Source organism: Crocuta crocuta, unplaced genomic scaffold, assembly GCF_008692635.1.
Source record: "Crocuta crocuta isolate KB4526 unplaced genomic scaffold, BGI_CrCroc_1.0 scaffold91, whole genome shotgun sequence".
NCBI lineage: Eukaryota > Metazoa > Chordata > Mammalia > Carnivora > Hyaenidae > Crocuta > Crocuta crocuta.
The window spans coordinates 553,580-573,818 of NW_027551574.1; the positions used below are offsets into that span (position 1 = coordinate 553,580).

General features: G+C 34.7%; 1 protein-coding gene across 1 annotated transcript in view; it reads right to left on the minus strand.

The window, feature by feature from the left end:
• Positions 1-20,239, minus strand: part of IPO11 (importin 11) — a 193,482-nt gene that overhangs the window by 88,521 nt on the left and 84,722 nt on the right. Inside the window, exons 21-22 of the mRNA XM_077751422.1 lie at positions 15,805-15,920; positions 7,316-7,392 (exon numbers count right to left, since the gene is read on the minus strand). Of these exons, the coding sequence (XP_077607548.1) occupies positions 7,316-7,392; positions 15,805-15,920 (193 nt within the window). The remainder of the gene's footprint in view (positions 1-7,315; positions 7,393-15,804; positions 15,921-20,239) is intronic.

The window sequence follows — 20,239 nt, forward strand, 5'->3', positions numbered from 1 at the left end:
TGCCATTCTTGGAGCACCTGAGTGGTTCAGTCAGTTAAGCGTCCGACTTTGGCTCAGGTCATGATCTCACGGTTTGTGAGTTTGAGTCCTGCATCAGACTCTGTGCTGACAGCTCAGAGCCTGGAGACTGCTTCAGATTATGTGTCACCCTCTCTCTCTGACCCTTCCCTGCTGGCACTCTATCTCTTTCTTTCTCTCTCAAAAATAAAATAAAACATTAAAAATTTTTTTTACTAAAACCTGCCATTCATTGTTGCTAATATTTTCAAAATTCTATTTATTTACTTAACTATACGATTAAAAAAGATTTTTTTTTTTCTGACAATCTATTGGCCTCGGCTCTCTCAATTAATTTCCATCCCAGCATCATTAGAAGACATTCAATTTGGATGAGAATTTCCCAAATACTCTCACAAGAAAAGGACCATTTTACCTCCAGCTCAAAGCATCTTTTAAAGGCACATTCAATATATACTTTAGTATTCAACAGATCATTTTAAAATGAAAAAACCGGAAGGGGCAGGAATGGACCAACTTGTTACCATACTAATGAAAGACAGAAAGAAATAATAAAAGCTGTCATCTAAATATTTTTTACATAAGAAAACAAAATCTCAGGATAAAGAAATAGGCCTTCATATTGGATAAGGGTTGTCTTTTTTTTTTTTTTTTTTTTGAGACAAAGAACACAGGAGCAGAGACAGAGAGAACGCCAAGCAGGCTCCCAGCTATCAATGCAGAACCCAACACGGGGCTTAAACTCACAAATGGGGAGATTATGGCCTGAGCCAAAACCTAGAGTCAGATGCTTAACCAACTGAGCTACCCAAGGCACCCCTTGGATAAAATTATTCTTATGAAAACTTCACATTGTCTTTTTCTCCTCAAGGAGAAAGTAAAGTCTGGACTTGTGCACGCTGCTTACCAGACCAACACTGAAGAGGAGATGGACAATGATTACAAGTAAGACAGAAAGGTCTTATTTAAGTAAGAACTTAACAAAGCTACACAACAGGCATGTCTGGGAATGTAATTTCTAAGTCAGTGACATCTAAAATCTTATCAATATATATGATGAAGCAAACAATATTTAAGAAGGATTGACTGCCAAAACCACAATGTCCATCTCTTCCTGCAGATACTTTAAAAACTATTTCTAGATGCATCCAGAGAGGCAAGTACTCAAGTGACTAGTTCACTTCATACTGTTTTCCATGCCTCCATCATGCCAAGGTTAGCTTTAAATTTTCTAGGGTATGCTATCATCAGCAAATATGAAACACTGACACTTAAAATACACTTAAAATTAATAAGTTTATCTAGTTTAAAGTATAATGATGTTCATTATATCCATGAATTCCTAGTGACACTCTGAAGACAAATTATTGTCCAGTCTAGTATCAGAAGGAGCTATACATTGGCTCACGTGGGTGGCTCAGTTGTTAAGTGTTCAACTCTTGCTTTCAGCTCAGATCATGCTCTCATGGTTTCTGAGTTCGAACCCTGAGTCAGGCTCAGGGCTGACAGTGCCAGAGCCTGTTTCAAATCCTCTGTCTCGCCCTTTCTAGCCCTCTCCTGCTCATGTTTTCTCTCTCTCTCTCTCTCTCAAGAATAAATAAATGTTAAAAAAAAAAAAGTTTTTTAATAAAAAAAGACATACTTCAACCATGCAAGAGACTTGTTTTTTTGTTTTGTTTTGTTTTAGAGAGAGAGAGCACATGTGCACAGTCTAGTGGGGGAGAGGGGCAAAGGGAGAGAGAGAATCCCAAACAGGTTCCAGCTTAGTGTGGAGCCCAGCACAGGGCTCAATCCCAAAATCCTGGGATTATGAACTGAGCCGAAATCAAAAGTTGGACACTCTGAGCCACCCACATGCCCCTGTATTTACTTTCAGACCATATGAATAATTTAAATCAAATGCTCTCAAGCACAGGCTACTGCCCCCCCCCTGCGCCCCCCAAGAGACTTCTGGCAATGTCTGGAAACTCTCCTTGTTACAACTGTCTTCTAGTGGGTTGAGATTAAGGAGGCTATTAAACTTTCTACAATGCACAGGACCACCCCTCAAAGAAAAAATTTACATGGCCCAAAATGTCAACAGTGTCCACAATAAAAACCCCTAATTTAAGTGATCAAGTTTTTCTTTCATAGCTTGTGAATGAAATCAGAGGGAAATCTCTGACCCAAAGTAGCTAATTAAGCTCTGTCCATGTATAATTTATATCTATTAGTCTAATAATTACAATTTCTACTCAGCAAATCCTTTGCCTCCCCTCTATTCTTTGGCTCCTGTAATCTATACTTTCATGTTATGTTTTATTTATTTTCTTAAAGTCTCTGTAATGGGGCAAAGAGAAGGAATTACTGAATTACGTTAAAGAAATTCAGTAGAAAATTATATTTAACCATACTATTAAATGCTTATGTTTGGAAACCCAACTATCACAATTTCTTCTTTTATTTCAAATTGTAATTATATACGAAGGCCAAGAGAGCTTACATTATCATTAAGTCAAGAATGGAAAAAGTTCTTTCCAAAATAGAAAGGAAGTTATCAGCAGAAAAATTTGATTGGTTAAGGAACATTAGTTTGACATTTATGATAACATGGACAAGAGCCAGTCAGATATGTATCTTGTAAGTAATGAGAATACTAAGTTAACACTATAAAATAGATTTAAAGGATTTTAAAAACAAGGCTTTACAACTTAAATTATCAGAATTACTTTAATTACAGCCTTTGTTTCTACTTTAAATTCCTCTGGTTCTACATACATTGATGAAAAAGTATACAAAATGAATTTTAGCCCTGGATTTATTCACACTTACTTAACATATCTTAAAAATCATTAACTTAAACATCTAATAATATTCAATACTGCTAGTTTTATGTACTTTAAATGAAAATGAGAAAATTCCTGCCAATACCTTTCTTTCTACTTTTAAAAATGTTAATAGCTATTATATTCATTAAGTAAATTTTTAAAAATCACAGATATAAAAAGAAAATATGTTTTCACTGATAAGATATGCAAGTATTCATTTCGATCTATATTCTTAAAAGATTAAAATAAAAGATTAAAAGGTTGTATTTCAAAGTATATTTTAAAGGTCATATAAAAGAATATATATGCAAAATGCCGTATGTGGAAAATAGTTTTACAATACTCAAATAAAAAGGTAACATTGATGTCAAGGCATAGTAAACATGTGTGAACAGGATTTCTTCATATTATCGGACCACATATTACAAACCATAATAAATAAATTACACATAATGTTTGCTTTCAAAGAGAAAAGCAGGTAATAAACTAATTCAAAACCATCCATATGATCCATATTCATTGTTACTATCTGTAAATATAGAAATTTAAAAATTTTTGAAGAGTAAAAAAGTTTAAATCAAATATCAATTATCACAAGGATGAAATTTCATTAGTTCTTTTTTTAAAAAAATGTTTATTTATTTTTAGAGAGATAGAGCATGCGCTTGCTGGGGAGAAACAGAAAGTGAGTGTGTGAATACTTGTGGTAAGTAGGTGGGGGGGGGGGTGGCAGAGAGAGAAAGAGAAAGGGGGAGACAGGGAGGGAGAGGGAGAAAATTCCAAGAAGGCTCAGCGCTGTCAGCACGGAGTTCAAGGAGGGGCTTGATGTCACCAAAAGCGAGATCATGACCTGAGCTGAAATCAAGAGTTAGATGCAAAACCACCTAAGCCACCCAGCCGCCCTAAAATTTCACTAGTTCTTAATTCGGTTAAGTAACAAATCCTACAAAGGTTGGTTAGTTTTTTCTTTTAAAATAGCAGTAATATTAACAATAACATATACAATTGCAAAAACACTTATATAATCTTTACTACGTGCCAGAGATTGTTCTTAACACAGAGATGTCCTTACTGATTTGGAAGGACTATGCACCAACTACAAAGCTTTCTAAGGTTAAACTGTATCATCGTGTTTACCTAAATCTACATTCAAAATAGTGTCATAAAATCATAGTAGGGTTAGTCAATGCTTTTATGTCTCTTATTCCTGTGTACCAACCCTTTTCCTACTACACTGTGAAGGTCAGGCATGCTGAATTTGGGGTCAAAGAACACAGGTAAAGTGAAATCACTGTGATTGTCAACTTTGGCATGAACAGAATTCAGCCATTTTTACTTATGAAGACATTCATACGGAAAATGTCTGAATCCTGTTCATGACAAAGTTGATAATGGCTCTAGCTGAGGTTTCTATTCTGAGGTCAAATATAAAGAAGAAGTGTGGATTACCCAGAATGGCACTATGTTTGCTCTCCATGATACGTAGAACAGACTTAAGGGAAATGTAAAGGACGTCAAATGCAAATAGAAAAATCTATTTTTCTCTGTGGTGTCTTAAAGACAGACACAACTTTTCTTACAAGACTAGTAATAATAAGTGGTCTATTGGAAAAGTCTTATCTTTGAGAATTTTTCAACAATTTTATAAGGACACTAGATGATAAATGGTAAGTGGCTCTTCAATAGAAAACAACTGGTATTTTGGTATTATTTCAGGTTTATATGAAGAATGGGATAAAATAACAGAAAATCTCAGAGAAAAACATAAAGGACTAACTATATTATCTGCCCACTAAGATCACCCAGAAAATGAGATGTTTTCTAATCAGTTTTAATAGTGTTTTAATCCACATTTGCTGATACTGTCAAAGAGTTAATCTACTTGTCCAATGCATCATTATACTTCAATTATATTTTTGCCTCTAATAAAACTGCTCAGTACACATAAGTTCCCAGAAAAAATGGCTACAGATATTGCCATAAACGCTCTCTCCTAACAATATCCAGTTAGTGTACACAAAGTTCTAATAAAGGAATTAGAGATGCTTGAAGAATGGATACTATGAATGGAAAAAAAAATTACATTTTAGAAATAAATTAAAGTATTTTACAGACTGGAAAAGAGTAAGAAATGCCAGTAAACAGCACTATATACAATCCTTGTATTACTCCATGAGTCAACATGGATGGAACTAGACTGTGTTATGCTAAGTGAAATAAGTCAGTCAGAGAAAGATAAACACCATGATTTCATGCATATGTGGAATTTAAGAAACAAAACAGATGAACACAGGGGAAAGGAAGGAAAAATAAGATAAAAACAGAGAGGGAGGCAAACCATAAAAGACTCTTAAATACAGAGAATTGAGCATTGCTGGAAGGTAAAACGGTAGGCAGAGGGGCTAGATGGGTGATGGGCATTAAGGAGGCACTTGTTGGTATGAGCACTGGGTGTTATATGTAAGTGATGAATCTATTCCTGAAACTAATACTACACTGTATGTTAACTAACTTGAATTTAAATAAAACCTTGGAAAGAAAAAAAAAATGTGAATCTCCAATGATAAAATCTCTCACTAAAAAACATCTCTACAAACAAAATATTGTATTTTTTCAATGTAAGATACTACATACCTGTGAATGGTAGGTGATATCTAAGAGAAAAGTATTTTCTCATATTAATTATCATCAGAATACATGTTCAGATTGGAAAAAAAATTAGATCTCCTCCAAGGTGGCTGAAAGAGACCAAGGCCCCATTCCTAGCAGAGTGTCCAGTTCTCCTATCCCATGTGCCACAATGATGCTCCAGAAACATTAGGCTTTGGGGCGGAGCACCTGGGTGCTCAGTTGGTTAAGCATCCGACTCTTGATTTCAACTCAGGTCATGATCTCACCGTTTGTGAGATTGAGCCCGACATATGGCTCAGCACTGACAATACACTAACAGTGCAGAGCCTACTTAGGATTTTCCCTCTCCCTCTTCACCCCCCCAATAAACTTTAAAAGACAAAAAGAACACTAAGCTTTATGATGTCACATCTCTATACATAAGTAATACTTTGACCAACAATAAATATGATTTGCCAATAGTTAATAGTCTTCATGTTGCTGCTTCCTTAGGCTAAATCAGAAGTATGTACAGGGGCACCTGGGTGGCTTAGTGGGTTAAGTGTCCGACTCTTGGTTTCAGCTCAGGTCATGATCTCACAGTTCATGAGTTCAAGCCGCACAAAGGGCTCTATGGTGGAAGCTGGGAGCCTGCTTGAGATTCTCTCTCTCTCCCTCTCTCTCTGCCCTCTCCCACTCATGCTGTCTCTGTCTCTCTCAAAATAAATAAACATAAAAAAATTTTTAAAAATATGTACAGAGCTCATTTGTGACAGTATAAATATGATAGCATAAAATCACTTTGTAAAAGAAACTGGATAAAACCACAGCATAAAGAAGCAGTTTTACAGACACATTGACCAATGGAACAGAATTGAGAACTCAGAAGTGGACCCAAAAGCATACACCAACTAATAAAATAAAAGTATATATGCCAACTAACCTTTGACAAAGCAGGAAAGAGTATCCAATGGAAAAAAGACAGCCTCTTTAACAGATGGTGCTGGGAGAACTGGACAGCAACATGCACAAGAATGAAACTAGATCATTTTCTCACACCATGCACAAAAATAAACTCAAAATGGATAAAGGACCTGAATGTGAGACAGNAGGGGGAGAAGAAGGGGGGAAATAGTGGGGGAGAGGGAGAGAGGCAAACCCTAAGAGACTCTTGAATACTGAGACCAAACTGAGGACTGATGGGTGTTGGGGGGAGGAGGGAGATGTGCATGGAGGAGGGCACTTGTGGGGATGAGCACTGGGTATTATATGGAAACCAACTTGACAATAAACTATTTGTAAAGAAAATAAAATAAAATAAGTAAAAGAGGGGCGCCTGGGTAGCTCAGTCAGTTTTGAGCAACTGACTCCATTTCGGCTCAGGTCAAGATCTCATTATTTATAGTGGGATTGAGCTCCAGATCAAGCTCTGCAGAGCCTGCTTGGGATTCTCTCTGATCCTCCCCTGTTCATGCCATGCACGCGCTCTCTCCCTCTCTCTCAAAATTAATAAATAAAAAACTTAAAAAAAAAAAAAAAAAAGCAGTTTTACACTTTGTCTTTTAAATACTTTGTAGAACCTGCTATAAAACAGCAATTTTAGCAAAGTTCCAACTAAATATGGAGTTAGTTTTCCAACAACACTATTTTGTTTTTAGTCAGTGATTTAGTAAATTTTGTGTTTACTCTTTAGGAAGGAGAAATGGTTCTACAAAGTTATGTAGTGAAAAAAATCCAAAAACTATTAAAACACTATTAAACTTGTTTATGAATATCAGGGACTTGTGTAAAAATGGAAGGTATAATTTAAAGTTACCCAATAAGGCCCCAAATGATGGCTGCATTAATAAAGAGTATTAAGTTTACGTTTTAATACATACCAAGAAGTGGGGACATATTCTGAAATATGCGAAGCAACTCTGGTGTAACACATGGGCTGTTTTCCAAAGTCACTAACCTAGGAAGAAAAAACAGATAACTGAATCTCTTTCTACAGGCATTAAGCTATTAACAATACAACTTACTAAAAAACTGTCCCACCTGAAGGAAGAAAGAAAAATGGACAATACAGTAAGTTATAAAAGTTATCTTTCTACATCAAATGAAAAACCAATCTACAAATCGTGTATTATTATTTATATATACACAGCAAAAATAGTAAGGGAAGTAATTACATACTAAAATATTACAATCACAAAAAGTCTTTACAATAAAATTATAATGATACAGGAAAAGCATGATTATTATAAAATGGTCAAGGAGACACAAAATTACTTTGTTCTTTTTATATTTTTCTGTCACAAGTAACTGATGTATGTATCGAAGGACACTGGGCAATATGAAAGAATCAATATATAAAAAATAAAATATATATGGGTTGTGGTTTATCACAGAAGTGTGCATTTGGTTTACCTCCTCACCCCCTATCCAAAGAAGTTAAAAGAGAAAAAAAAAATGTCATTGTCACAATAGCTGCAAGAAAGGTGTAGGAGGGGATCCTATTCAAAATCTTTCATATAAAAACTCTTATCCTACTATAAACAGAAAGTAAATCCTTAATGCAGTAAAAGAGGACCTCCCCAAACTCAAACAAAACACACTTAAATGATATGTGAAGCCATTTTCTGGAAAAACAGAATCACACCTTGAAAAATTTCTTCTATTACCTTGTCTACCTTCCCATCTACTGAATGTATATATGAAGGGCTCCTCACATGATATGGCAACTAAGTTAAAAAGACACAAGAGTGAGAGGAAAAAGTTAAATAGTCTTTATTCACAAAAGGTATGACTGACAGAAAAGAGATGGAGCAAGAATTCATCAAGTATTTTAACCACTAAGAGACTTCAATAAGTTGCTGAAAATATCAATACACTGTATACAAAAATGAACTCAGTTCCTATATATCAAAACAAATAATTAAGATTTAAATAGATGTTGGGGTACCCAGGTGCCTCAGTCGGTTGAGTGTCCGACTCTTGGTTTCAGCTCAGGTCATGATCTCGCAGATTTCTGAGATAGAGCCCCACATAGGGCTCTGTGCTAGCGGCTCAGATCCTGCTTGGGATTCTCTCTCTCCCTCTCTCTGACCCTCCCCCACCTGCATTGTCTCTCTCAAATAAAATAAAACTTAAAAACAAAATAAAAAGATTTAAATAGATATTATTCTAAGAGTCACTGATACAAAAATCTAGCATCATAATGATGTCAATTCTCTCTAAACTGTTATACAGAAATCAATAAAACTTCAAATCTCCTGTAGCCTGTTCCCTAGAAATTAGGAAAGTGGATTTTAAAATCGTTTGGAAGGCAAATGACAAAGAATGAACAAGAAATTTATCAAGTAAACAAAACATATGTGGAGGGGAGGCACTTGCTTTACCACATGGTTCCTAGGTTAAGAAAGGATGGAAAATTCAGTCATTGGTGGTAAGGTACCGGGCCTCGACCTCACACAAAATACAGAAATTCATTCCAGTATTTATATGAGAAGTTATATAGTTTATTTTACAAGATACTAGCAGTATATACTTATAGCTTTAGGTTTAAGAAAGATTAAAGAAAAAGACAAATATGACTATATTAAGTTAACAATTATAGTATGCCAAAAGTTGCCTCAAAATTGTGAAAATCTAAGTCACATGCTGGTAGATTGTTTCTAAAACATAAAACTGAAAAGGGGACAGATTCAAAGGTATATACAAGAGGTTAGGAAGAGAAAAACGTACAGAACAAATGAACAAGCATTCCACAGAGGATACAAAAACTGGCAATAAACTCAATTATAAAAAGTATAAAAAGATACTGAATTCAACCAGTAATCAAGAAAATGCAAATTATAAGCAAAACAAGGTATAATTTTACCCCTACCATATTATCAGTATTTTCAGTCTGACCAAATACACACTGGGAAAGCTATATAAAGGTGAGAACTCTTGCACACTGCTGACAGAAAGAAGTTGCTATCGTGACTTGGACACTATCATTATCTGAAAAAGTGAAATATGTATATGTGCACACACCTATGATCTCATGAATAAGGCCTCATACTTTTGCATACCTTGTCATGTACAAAAATGTTCAAAGTTGGATTATTTGAAAATGGTACATGAGTAGAGGAATTCTGTTACGTTTACACTACAAAACTCATCAATATGGATGAATCTTAGAACAGGGATCCAAAAAAATAAGCAAGTTAGAACAGCCATTGTAAAATCAATATGAAGCTTTAGTAAGATACATTGGGTAGAGTCACACACACACACACACACACACACACACAAGCATGACTCTGTAAAAACATTAAGCCACAGGAAAACCAAGGAATGAAAACAAAAAACACTGGTACACTGGGCTCATCCCTGAGAGGAAACAAACATGCCACACCATGGGCTTCATGGACATTCTTACTGTCCCATTTCTACACCAGGGTATGGAAAATGGATTTTCATTTTATGTAAGTTATAAATAATTACAGACAATATAACTTCCCTATTACTTTATATTTATGAACACAAATCTTAAATGCCAAAATTAAGAAAAGGAAGGGGGACTCAGAAGAAACCGGCCCCTCTTAAAATGAAGTATGTGTCACACACAAGCAGTGGTAGCTTTAGGCACTTCACTCTGATCAACAAGAACAGAAAGTGATTCCATGATTCCATTTCTAAAGAATAAAATGAAAGAAAGGATTTTTAAAATTCTTTCCTATTCCCCTTAGAAAGAAAGAAAGAAAGAAAGAAAGAAAGAAAGAAAGAAAGAAAGAAAGAAAGAAAGAAAGAAAGAAAAAGAAAGAAAGGAAAACCATAATCCAGTCATGATATTTCAGGGAGAAAACAACTGATGGGCATATTCTAAATCTCCGAATATATCTGAAGTTCTGTTACTGGGACCAAGACTCCATGTGACTCTTTCCTCCCTCCCACTGTCATTACCTTAGTAAAAAGACCATTCAGGTCATTGTCACTCTCACTGCCTATGCTAGCTTCCACAATTCCAGCCATGCTACTTAAAAAAGGAAGAAGTCTTGGGACGCCTGGATGGCTCAGCTGTTTGAGTGTACGATTCTTGGTTTCGGCTCAAGTCATGAGCTCACGGTTCATAGGTTAGAGCCCGGTGTGGACGTGCTTGTAATTCTCTCTCTCTGGCCCTCCCCTGCTAATACTCTGTCTCTCAAAATAAACAAAGTTAAAAAAAGAAAGGGGGGGGAGGGATCTTGTAGAGTTTAAAGTACTTAAAAATATAATGACAAGGCTATAACTCCAAATTAAACAAGTGAACGTTTAGAAAGGAAAGAAAAACAAAGCACTAATGAAAAGTAAAGGCACATGTTACTATTCTGATTAGTAATTAGACAAAGTTCTATGTACCAACATCTTTAGTTAGAGAAATAAACATTTTAATGTTACCCCTCTAAATAAAATATAGAAAACACAGAGTATGAAGTAAAGAGATAGGCCGAGCAATTCAACAAATAAATATAAGAGCGTGAAAATTCTGAGGTAAAACACCTTTGGTTAAGTGAAATACAAAACATAAAAATTTGCTCTGTATGGGAGATACAACTAAATTTCTAACAGAAAAACTAAAATGTAAAAGTTGAATAATAACAATTAAGTCAAATCTAAAAAAAAATAAACCACAGGACAATATTAGTATCAAAGTTTAAATGCAAAAGAATTAAAAGGTGAAAAAATTGGGCGCCTGGATGGCTCAGTCGGTTGGGCATCCGACTTCAGCTCGGGTCATGATCTTGCAGTTTGTGGGTTCCCTGCATCGGGCTCTGGGCTGACAGCTTGGAGCCTGGAGCCTGCTTCAGATTCTGTGTTTCCCTCTCTCTCTCTGCCCCTCTCCTGCTTGTTCTCCCCCTCTCTCTCAAAAATAAACATTAAAATAAAAAAGGTGAAAAATTAACCAATACAAACATATATCAAATGACGCTTCATGATAATATTTAAAATTTTAAATTCTGTGTTTTATTTATTAAATACTTTAAAGCAATATAGAAAAATACCAAAATTTTTGTGCAGTGAATAATTTTATTTCTAGCATTCAAGTATAAAATGAAATAGAAATAAAAAGGGACACTGACACAAAGCAGTTTAATAAATCACTGTCAAGATTAAAAAGTCAAACACTGATTTGAACTATACAATCTGTTAGAAACAATAAATAGAAAGCCTGCATCCTTAATATCATCACTATTTTTGATAATGTTACAAAAATAGAGCCTAGAGTCATTAAAATTCATATTAACTTTTTAAAAATTATACGTGACAAGTTGTATTTACAATGCAATAAATCCAGACCTGAATCATATACCTTAATATCAGCAAAAAATAAATGAGGTTGTGTCAAATAAAACATTAAAAAGACTGTAATGCTACCACCAAAATAACAAGACCTAAGGGAAATAGGCCGTTATAATCCAAGGCAAATTCAGAGCTTTAAATGCTTTAGCACTTAAGAAAAGCTAATGAAGTAGCCATTTTTTATAGCTTTAAGACAATATATCCAGCTAACTATAGGAAGTAGAAAATCTGAAGCAGAAATAAAGTAACCAAAGGGCAGAAACAGAGAACTCATAAAAACCAACATGTAGTTTTCACAATAAAAAGAAAAATCTCTAAAAAATGTACTTTAAAAGTGATAATAAATGTACTTTAAAAAAAGATAAAACAAAACTAAAACTACAAATAACAGATAAAGCACATACATTTATTTTTTTTATTAGTATCTTAAGGGAGGAAGTACCAAAATTAACAGACATGGAAAATCAAAACTAAATTAAGTATGTATAAACTAACAACTAAGAAAACAACCTAAAATTATGAAACTGCGAATCCCTTCCCAGCCACTACCATGAGTCCATTTCCAGTTTTCTTTTATGTTAAATTTTCAAATCATCCAAAGAATAGTTACCGTATCATATAGATCATTCCAGTATGGAAAAAAACAGTTTTTTTTAAAACAGTGAATTGATGAAACACACATAACTCTGATATGAAATCTGTATCACAAAATATGGACAAGAGATCTTCAGAGTTCAGGAAATAATAAGATCTGATAAAATGCCATACAATAGACTTGTATAACGTATTAAAAGTAAAACTCACCCTAGCAAGAAAAGTTTACCTCAGAAGTCAGTTTTTTAAAAAGAGAGAGTCTGAGGTTTTAAGATTCCAATCTCTGGAGTAGACAGCAAAAGGCAATCAAATCGGGGTTTGTTTTTTTTTTTAATGATGAAGAGCATATTATACTTAATGGTATATAAGCTACATAAACTTATTGTTGACCAGTATACATTACCTGATCCTACTTCCTTTAACAAAGAAAAAAACCAAAACAAAAAAATGTTAATAGTTTGTTCAAATTCTGTTTAAAAAATATTTTAGAGTAACACATTTATATTAGGAAAGAAGACTAAAAATTACTGAGTCAAATCTAAGAATGTAGGTCAAATGACAAAGAAAAATACACTTTAAGTAGAAAAAGGAAATGATAAATATAAGAGCAAAAATTAATAAACAGGTAACAAAAATAGAACAAAGAGAAAGCCAAAGAGTGGTTCTTTGAGAAGATTAGTAACACTGGCAAATGTCTAGCAAGTTGGATCAAGAGACGGAAAAAAAAAAACCAGGGAGGGGGACACGTAATCACTCTATATGACCTCAAACAACTCCTGCTCCTAATTAATTCTAGTAAATTCAAATTCCCATTCTCCAAAGTAACTAACTTGTATATTTTTTCTCCACAAATCCCTTCTATTTTATACGCACTTCCACTTCAGCCAGTAATACTAAGTTAATGACTATGCTTCATATTTGAGAAAACAAACTATTAAACCCAACACAACACCTTCCTATCACATCCCACTTTAATACAAAAATCCATCTTCCTGCCTTCAGTTAAAATGAAGTGTCACTGATATTATTTAAAACAAAACCAAGCAAACAAACAACTACATTTGCTAAATCCCATCCCTTCTTGCCTCCAATTAGGCCACTCTCTGGAGCTTCATCATTCCTTCTAGACTCTGCATTCCCCACACCAGACAACTGCTGCCCAATTTTGATATTCCTCTTCATTGTAAGTGCTCCCGATGTTGTCAATGCTCAAAATCTGTAACTAATTTACTTAATTTCAATTCTACCCTGTTCTTATTGCATTACTGAAACCCCTCCTATCATCTCCATGTGGCCAAATTCACTTCTTTGTGCTACTCTAGGATAATCAGAACATTTGACATAGCTGACCACTCTTTCAGGAAATACTCGCCTTTCTTGGCTTGGTTTTCCTCTTCCATCACCAGACAGCTCTACTTTGTCATCGCTAATAGCTCCTCATGCAACCTCAAGAATGCCTTAAGTTCCTTGGGATTCTGCTAGGAGCAGAATGTTCCATATCTGCCCTTTTCTTCCTAGGCAATTTTATTGATTCTCATATACCAAATGCTAACCACTTAATGTACATTAGCTTATCCTCACGACAACCATGTGAGATAGAATTATACTTCCTCAATTTACAGATTAGGAAAGTGAGGCTCACAGATGATGGTTACATAGACTAATACAATTGTATAATTAGGACTGGCACCTACATCTGACAAACAAAAAAGAACAAAAAAAGTATTTCAACAATGTCTTTATATTTACATACAACTAAAGGCTTAGGGAAAAAAAGAGATAACAACAGAGTAATGCATGTTATCACCTGTTGATGTAATCCTTAAAAAAATGTATATACTTTTAATAAAAACATTAAAATGCTAATACAATACTGTTAAGTATCTGAGTCTGTCTCTTTACTATAACTACTTTTAATTTTTATAATAGTCCAGATCATATATGTCTACATGTTTATAGAAAAGTATGTGCCAGGGGTGCCTGGGTGGCTCAGTAGGTTAAGCATCTGACTCTGGCTCAGGTCATGATCTCACAGTTTGTGGGTTCAAGCCCCATGTCAGTCTCTGTGCTGAGAGCCTAGAGCCTGGAGCCTGCTTCAGATTCTGTGTCTCCCTCTCTCTCTGCCCCTCTCCTGCTTGTGCTCTGTCTCTCAACAATAAAGTTTACCAAAAAAATTAAAGAAAGGAAAAAAAAAAAAGTAGGTGCCAGAGGCTAATGTCTTAATTTGTAATCTGGAGTAGGGGCTAGCCAACTAGAACTCATGGGTCAAAAATCAACCCACATCTGATTTATGTAAATGATGTTTTACTGGAACACAAACAGTGGTCTATGACCACTCTCAGCTCAAATAGAAGTGAATAGTCAAGATAAGAGACCACATAGCCTGGAAAGTCTAAAATATCTACTGTCTGCTCCATTACAGAAAAAGTTTGCCAACATCTGATCTAGAGTAATCCATCCTGTACAAATAAAAATGTATCAAATATAAAAGGTTTCAACACATGCTAATTTACAATAAAACCACCCAAAGTCATTCAAGTTCCAACAACATAACCTACAAAATGAGAAAGTCAACTTGTGAATTGACTATCTACCTAATGTTTTAAAATCATTCATGTAGTATTCTGCTACAGATCATTAATTTATAATTTGCACCAAAGACAATTTCTAAAAATCAAAAAAATGTTCATTTCTAAACATCTAAGAAAAACTAAGGCAGGAAGGAAGGGAGGGAGAGAAAGAAGGAGGAAAAAAGGAAACCAGAAATACTCTTTTTTTCCATGGTTAATTTCTGTGATTTTCTTTTTTAATTTCAATAGTTTATACATTACAATGTTTAAGCCATTCCTGAATTATAACTGAACTGCAGAAATTTGCTGTCATCAGTAAGCTTAGTAAAGCAAAAGGATATTCTAGCACAGTTCCTTACACAGTGGGCAATCAAAGATCTGTGACACCGAGCTGCCTCAGAAATGGAGTTTTCCTTTTTTAACTTTTAACACAACACACTACTCACTTGGCAAAATAATTAGTTAAGACGAAGTAGCCTCAACATTTGGGGCTAAGATATACAGTATCTGAGTACTTAATACATGAGGTAGTAAGAAGCTGAACAATAACATCCCCCAAAACATCTCATTTAACAGGCTGCAAGTTTTAAGTCATTTTTAGTTTTGAAATTTTATTGAACTTTCCCAATTTTACCAAATTCCAAAGATTAAATGCAGCCAAGTTGTACTAAAATTTCCTCTTTCAACTTTGACTACTATGAGCCTATACTGAGTGACAGCTGCCAAGAATACATGGAGCTATGATGTCACCCAATTCAGGGAAAATGATTTTATGTTTTTGTTTTTAAATACTGGGTTTTTAAGGCCTGTTACATGACCTTTGCTTTATCGGCATGAGAATAGGGAAGGCCAGGAAAAAAAAAAAATCCAGGGAATCAAATTTTTCCTCTTACCATAATTCTAAACCATCTTCCAGAAGATAAACATGTGGAGGCTGGGAAACATCTGTACTCAGTTGAATAACTGGGAGCAGGAAAGGGTAGAGGTTCTTGCTGTCTGCTCCTAATCCCTATGAGAAGTATAAATAAAACTTAACGTAAGACACTCTAAGATCCCACCCCCATCAAAAAATAACCTATCGTATAAAAGAGTCCTAAAACAAACTTATAAAAAATAAATCAATCAGATTTTCTGGGATGGTCCTAACTATAAGCACTACTAAAACAAGGTTAGTTCTGTTTACAATTAAACAGCAAGTGGCAAAAAAAAAATACCATCCAGTTGCCCAATGGTAGTAAAACCATATACACCAAGGCTATAAACATCCATTTAAGAGATTCCATATATATCTTTCCCTCTTTGACTACTAAAGAGGTACCAACACTGCTATATTAAAGTCAATAAGTTATCTCATCTACATAATCTAAAATGAACCCAATCAAAATGTTCATCAGTAAGATAACTATATCATAGTACATTCATATTCCAGAATACTGACTAGCCAATGAAAAAGTATTAGGCATGGAATGAAAACAATCTCAAAAATAATTACAAACTAGATTCCAGAGGTGCAGAAGTATGTGTATAACAACTGCACAAATCCCATAATTTCTAAAAATACCTACCATATGCAAAGAGATATATGCATAAAAATGTTTCTTTGGGGTATATAGAAAAAATTAATGCTAATTAAATACAGAAAGGGGAAAAGGATGCTGAAAGAAGGTAAAAAATTCTTTTTTTAAGTTTTAAAAAAGTGTACAAAAATTTTTTTAATAAACAATTTTTAGTGATACTTTTAATGACCCAAAAATGGATGAAAAAGAGGGGGTTTTGTCTAAAATTCTAGTTTGCCTAATTATTGTTTTATGGAGATTGACTCAGTGTATCATGCTAAGTTCAAGAACTCTGAAAGAAAACAAAGAGGATAAAAAGCCAATTTTTAATACATAATAATCTCTGTAATCGGATTAACAAAGAAAGGAAACCAATAAATATCAAACACCTCATTTAGGAAGTAATTCAAATATCAATAGCTAACAGTAAATTAACATGTCAAACAAAACAAAATCCATATGTACGTATCTTCTAATGGCATATGCATACTGAGTTCAATCTTTTTTAGTGGGGCAGATACTTCAGTGGAAATGCATAAAGCTTATCCTTAAGTAAGGATTTATACTTTATACTTTCTAAAAGTATAAATCAGTTGAAAGACCTTACTCAGGATCTTTTTAAAGAAAGAGAATTATTAAAATGTCACACTTAATAAAGTAGTACATTGTGTCTTAAAATTTAGTTCAGTTTCACTCTGTAGTTCAATCTTTAATAGAACAAAAAGAAAAAAGGAACATTAAGATAAACTAGTCAAGTTCATTTTGATTATTACGTAGACTTAAAATTTCCTAGAAAAATTAAAATCCATCTACTTACTTAGTGCACATCCCGAGAAGCATGAGATGCTAGCTTTAGCAAAACTAAAGTAAGCCACTGCTAAACAAGTACGACTCTCTCTGTCAAAGCCTGAAGACATTTACTCTGTAGTCTAATGGCCTGAAGAATTTGGGCAACCCCAGATACACAGCTTTAAATAAATCTGAACATTCTCTCGGCCCACAGTTATAACAAGACACTGTCTACAACACTATGAAATAACCAACATAAGACATTGTGTACAATACTATGAAAGCTCAAAATTAAATTCATCAGTTATTAAAATGATCAGAAATGTTTCAAGAGGCAGAAATCTTACTGTATAATAATTACATAAGAAAGGAAAATGAGGTGAAGGGTACTCTGAACTATCTTTGCAAAAGCCTGTGAATTTATAATTATTATTTTTTAAGTTAAGTGGGAAAAAAAATAACACCCCCTAAATATTGGCATTTCTCAGGCTAATGTATTTCACTGCCTTCTCCTTTGCCATGCACATCTGAAAATGTCCCAACATATTATCTTCAAACACCGATCTCTGAACTCCAGACACTGAATAACTATAGGACGTCATCACCCAGAAGTCATCTCAACTCTTAAGGTGACCACTGAAACATTTCACTGTCTTCCTAAAAAACAGTACCTCTACCAGCATTTCCAAACTCAAGTGACCTGTACCACTACCAATTTTGTGGTAGTCAACCTCCTCCTGGTTCCTCTTCCTACTTACCCCACATCTCAACAATCTCTCATTCTAATATTTTTCAAATCTTTCCCCTTCTTTCCATGAGTTTTACTTCAGATCCACATCATCTCTTTCAGGGTTAACAGAAAGCCTACCAACCACTTTCCTTGACCTTAGTTTTACTCCATCCCAAACCTTGTCACCACTGACACCCTGATTTCCTTTCAAAAATAAAAATGCTAACACTCCTTAGTTCTTGTGGCCTTCCTGACCAGGCCCATATACCCACGCTCTGTACTATGTGCCAGCTACACCCAACAACTCAGTATGAGCAATCACAATGTTAAAATCTGGAGGAAGCTGACAGATTTAATGCATACATATACTACTGTTCTCTGCCAAGATCCACTTAAAGAATATAGGAGAATGTGTTTAAAAGACCTATAACCATAAGTAGGAAGATAACATAAGACAAAGGCTGAAAAGACAAGAAAAAACTGACTTACCAAACTCAGAAAACCAAGTTCAAACCGACCAGTAAAAAAAAAAAAAAAGGGCAAGAAGAAACTTGATTTACATTACAGAAACTCCAAGACTCAGGAATTAGCAGCACCAGATATTTTAGGAAGGGTGAGGTTCAAGGTCAGATATTAAAACTAAGAGGGTCTCTAGAAAGTGTTTTACAAAGCAGATCTCTTCCAAGTCCACAAACAAACAACTGGTCCTCTTTGAATCTCTGATAAGGTAATGCAAATTATTTCAAGGCAAGGAGATACTGGTAATCACAAGCAGGGATACTACATTAAAAAAAGGGAGATGTAACATGCAAGAGGCAGGAAAATGAAAGATCTTTTACTGAGAAAAGACATCAGAAAGAACAACTGTTCCCCTACAAAACCACCCAGCTAGATTATATCTGAAAGGAAAAATTCACAATTAATAAGTTTCCTATACATTTTCAACTCTCTCCATCAGTTGTTTGTTTGTCTTTAAGTAGGCTTCTTGCCCAGCCTGGGGCCCATGCAGAGCCTGAACTCATGACTCTGAGGTCAAGAGCTGAGATCAAGAGTCAGACGCTTAACCAACTGAGCCACACAGGTGCCCCTCAATTAGCTTTTTAGTATCTAAATCTATATAGACAAAATGTTGATGATTCTTAAAGTTGAGTGTCTGATTATACTGTTCTTCCTTTTCTGTATGCTTCAAATTTTTCACAGGTTAAAAAATAATAACCAAAGCACGCAATCAAGGATCAAAAGATGATCTCTTCAATCAGAGACTACTAGTCTGGGTTTCCAGGGCTTAAAAAATGAAAACAAATCATACAAGTCAACTATTATCTCCCTCTCAAATCTTAAAAATCCAAAGATCGCAGTGTTTTCTACAAAATGGAACTTAAAAATCCTTAGTGTAATTTTGTCAAATGACTGAAAAACACATTTTAAACTACAGTCTCAACTATAATAACAAACATCATATGCTTTCTTCAAGAAGGGTGAATGAGCACTTGGTTGGATCCCTGCACCTCTGGCCTAAACTTATAGAGAGTACGGAAAGGTCATGATGGAAGGAAAAGGGCCTATGCACTCCAAACATTCCAGGCAGGTTACTGCAGCTTCCTCAGACTTGCTGAGGTAACCCCACCTGAGGAGACAGAGATGCTGGGTTTTTTCACACCTCCCTCACAAAACTCTCAAATGGGAGTCTAATAAGAACACATTGTGGCAAAGACATAATGCAAAAGAGGTGGGATCACTCTTGGTCTGTTACCTCTGAGAGCAATCTCAGGGTAGTCGGTAACCTTATCCTAGCCTTTGTACCCTCTTCTATAAAAGAGACATAATCTTCACAAGAGATCACAACAATTAAATGATAGGTAAGAAGAGATGCTACATGAGACACTTATTAAAAAGAAGGTGCTTTTACAGAAATTTTGTATCACTATTCATTTATCTGAAACTGCTTTGGGTAGGATTTTGTAACTATAAAATTCATCCATGAATATTTACTGAAAGAAAAAAATTTACATTTCAAAAAAAAGGATGTCTGAGGAAGGTTTTTAAAAACTCATATTCAAAATTTTCCCATTTTTAGCTTATAAGAAAAATAGAGAGTGGTAACTATCAACTCAGAGCTCTCCTCATGGGACAGTCTACCACACTTTGGGGCAAGGCTAGTAAAACTCAGTTGAGCATACCTGGATGCAGATATTCTGAGACTTGGCATTAAAATCTTACCTTCCTGTCCTCTCACAGTCGGAATATTATTCA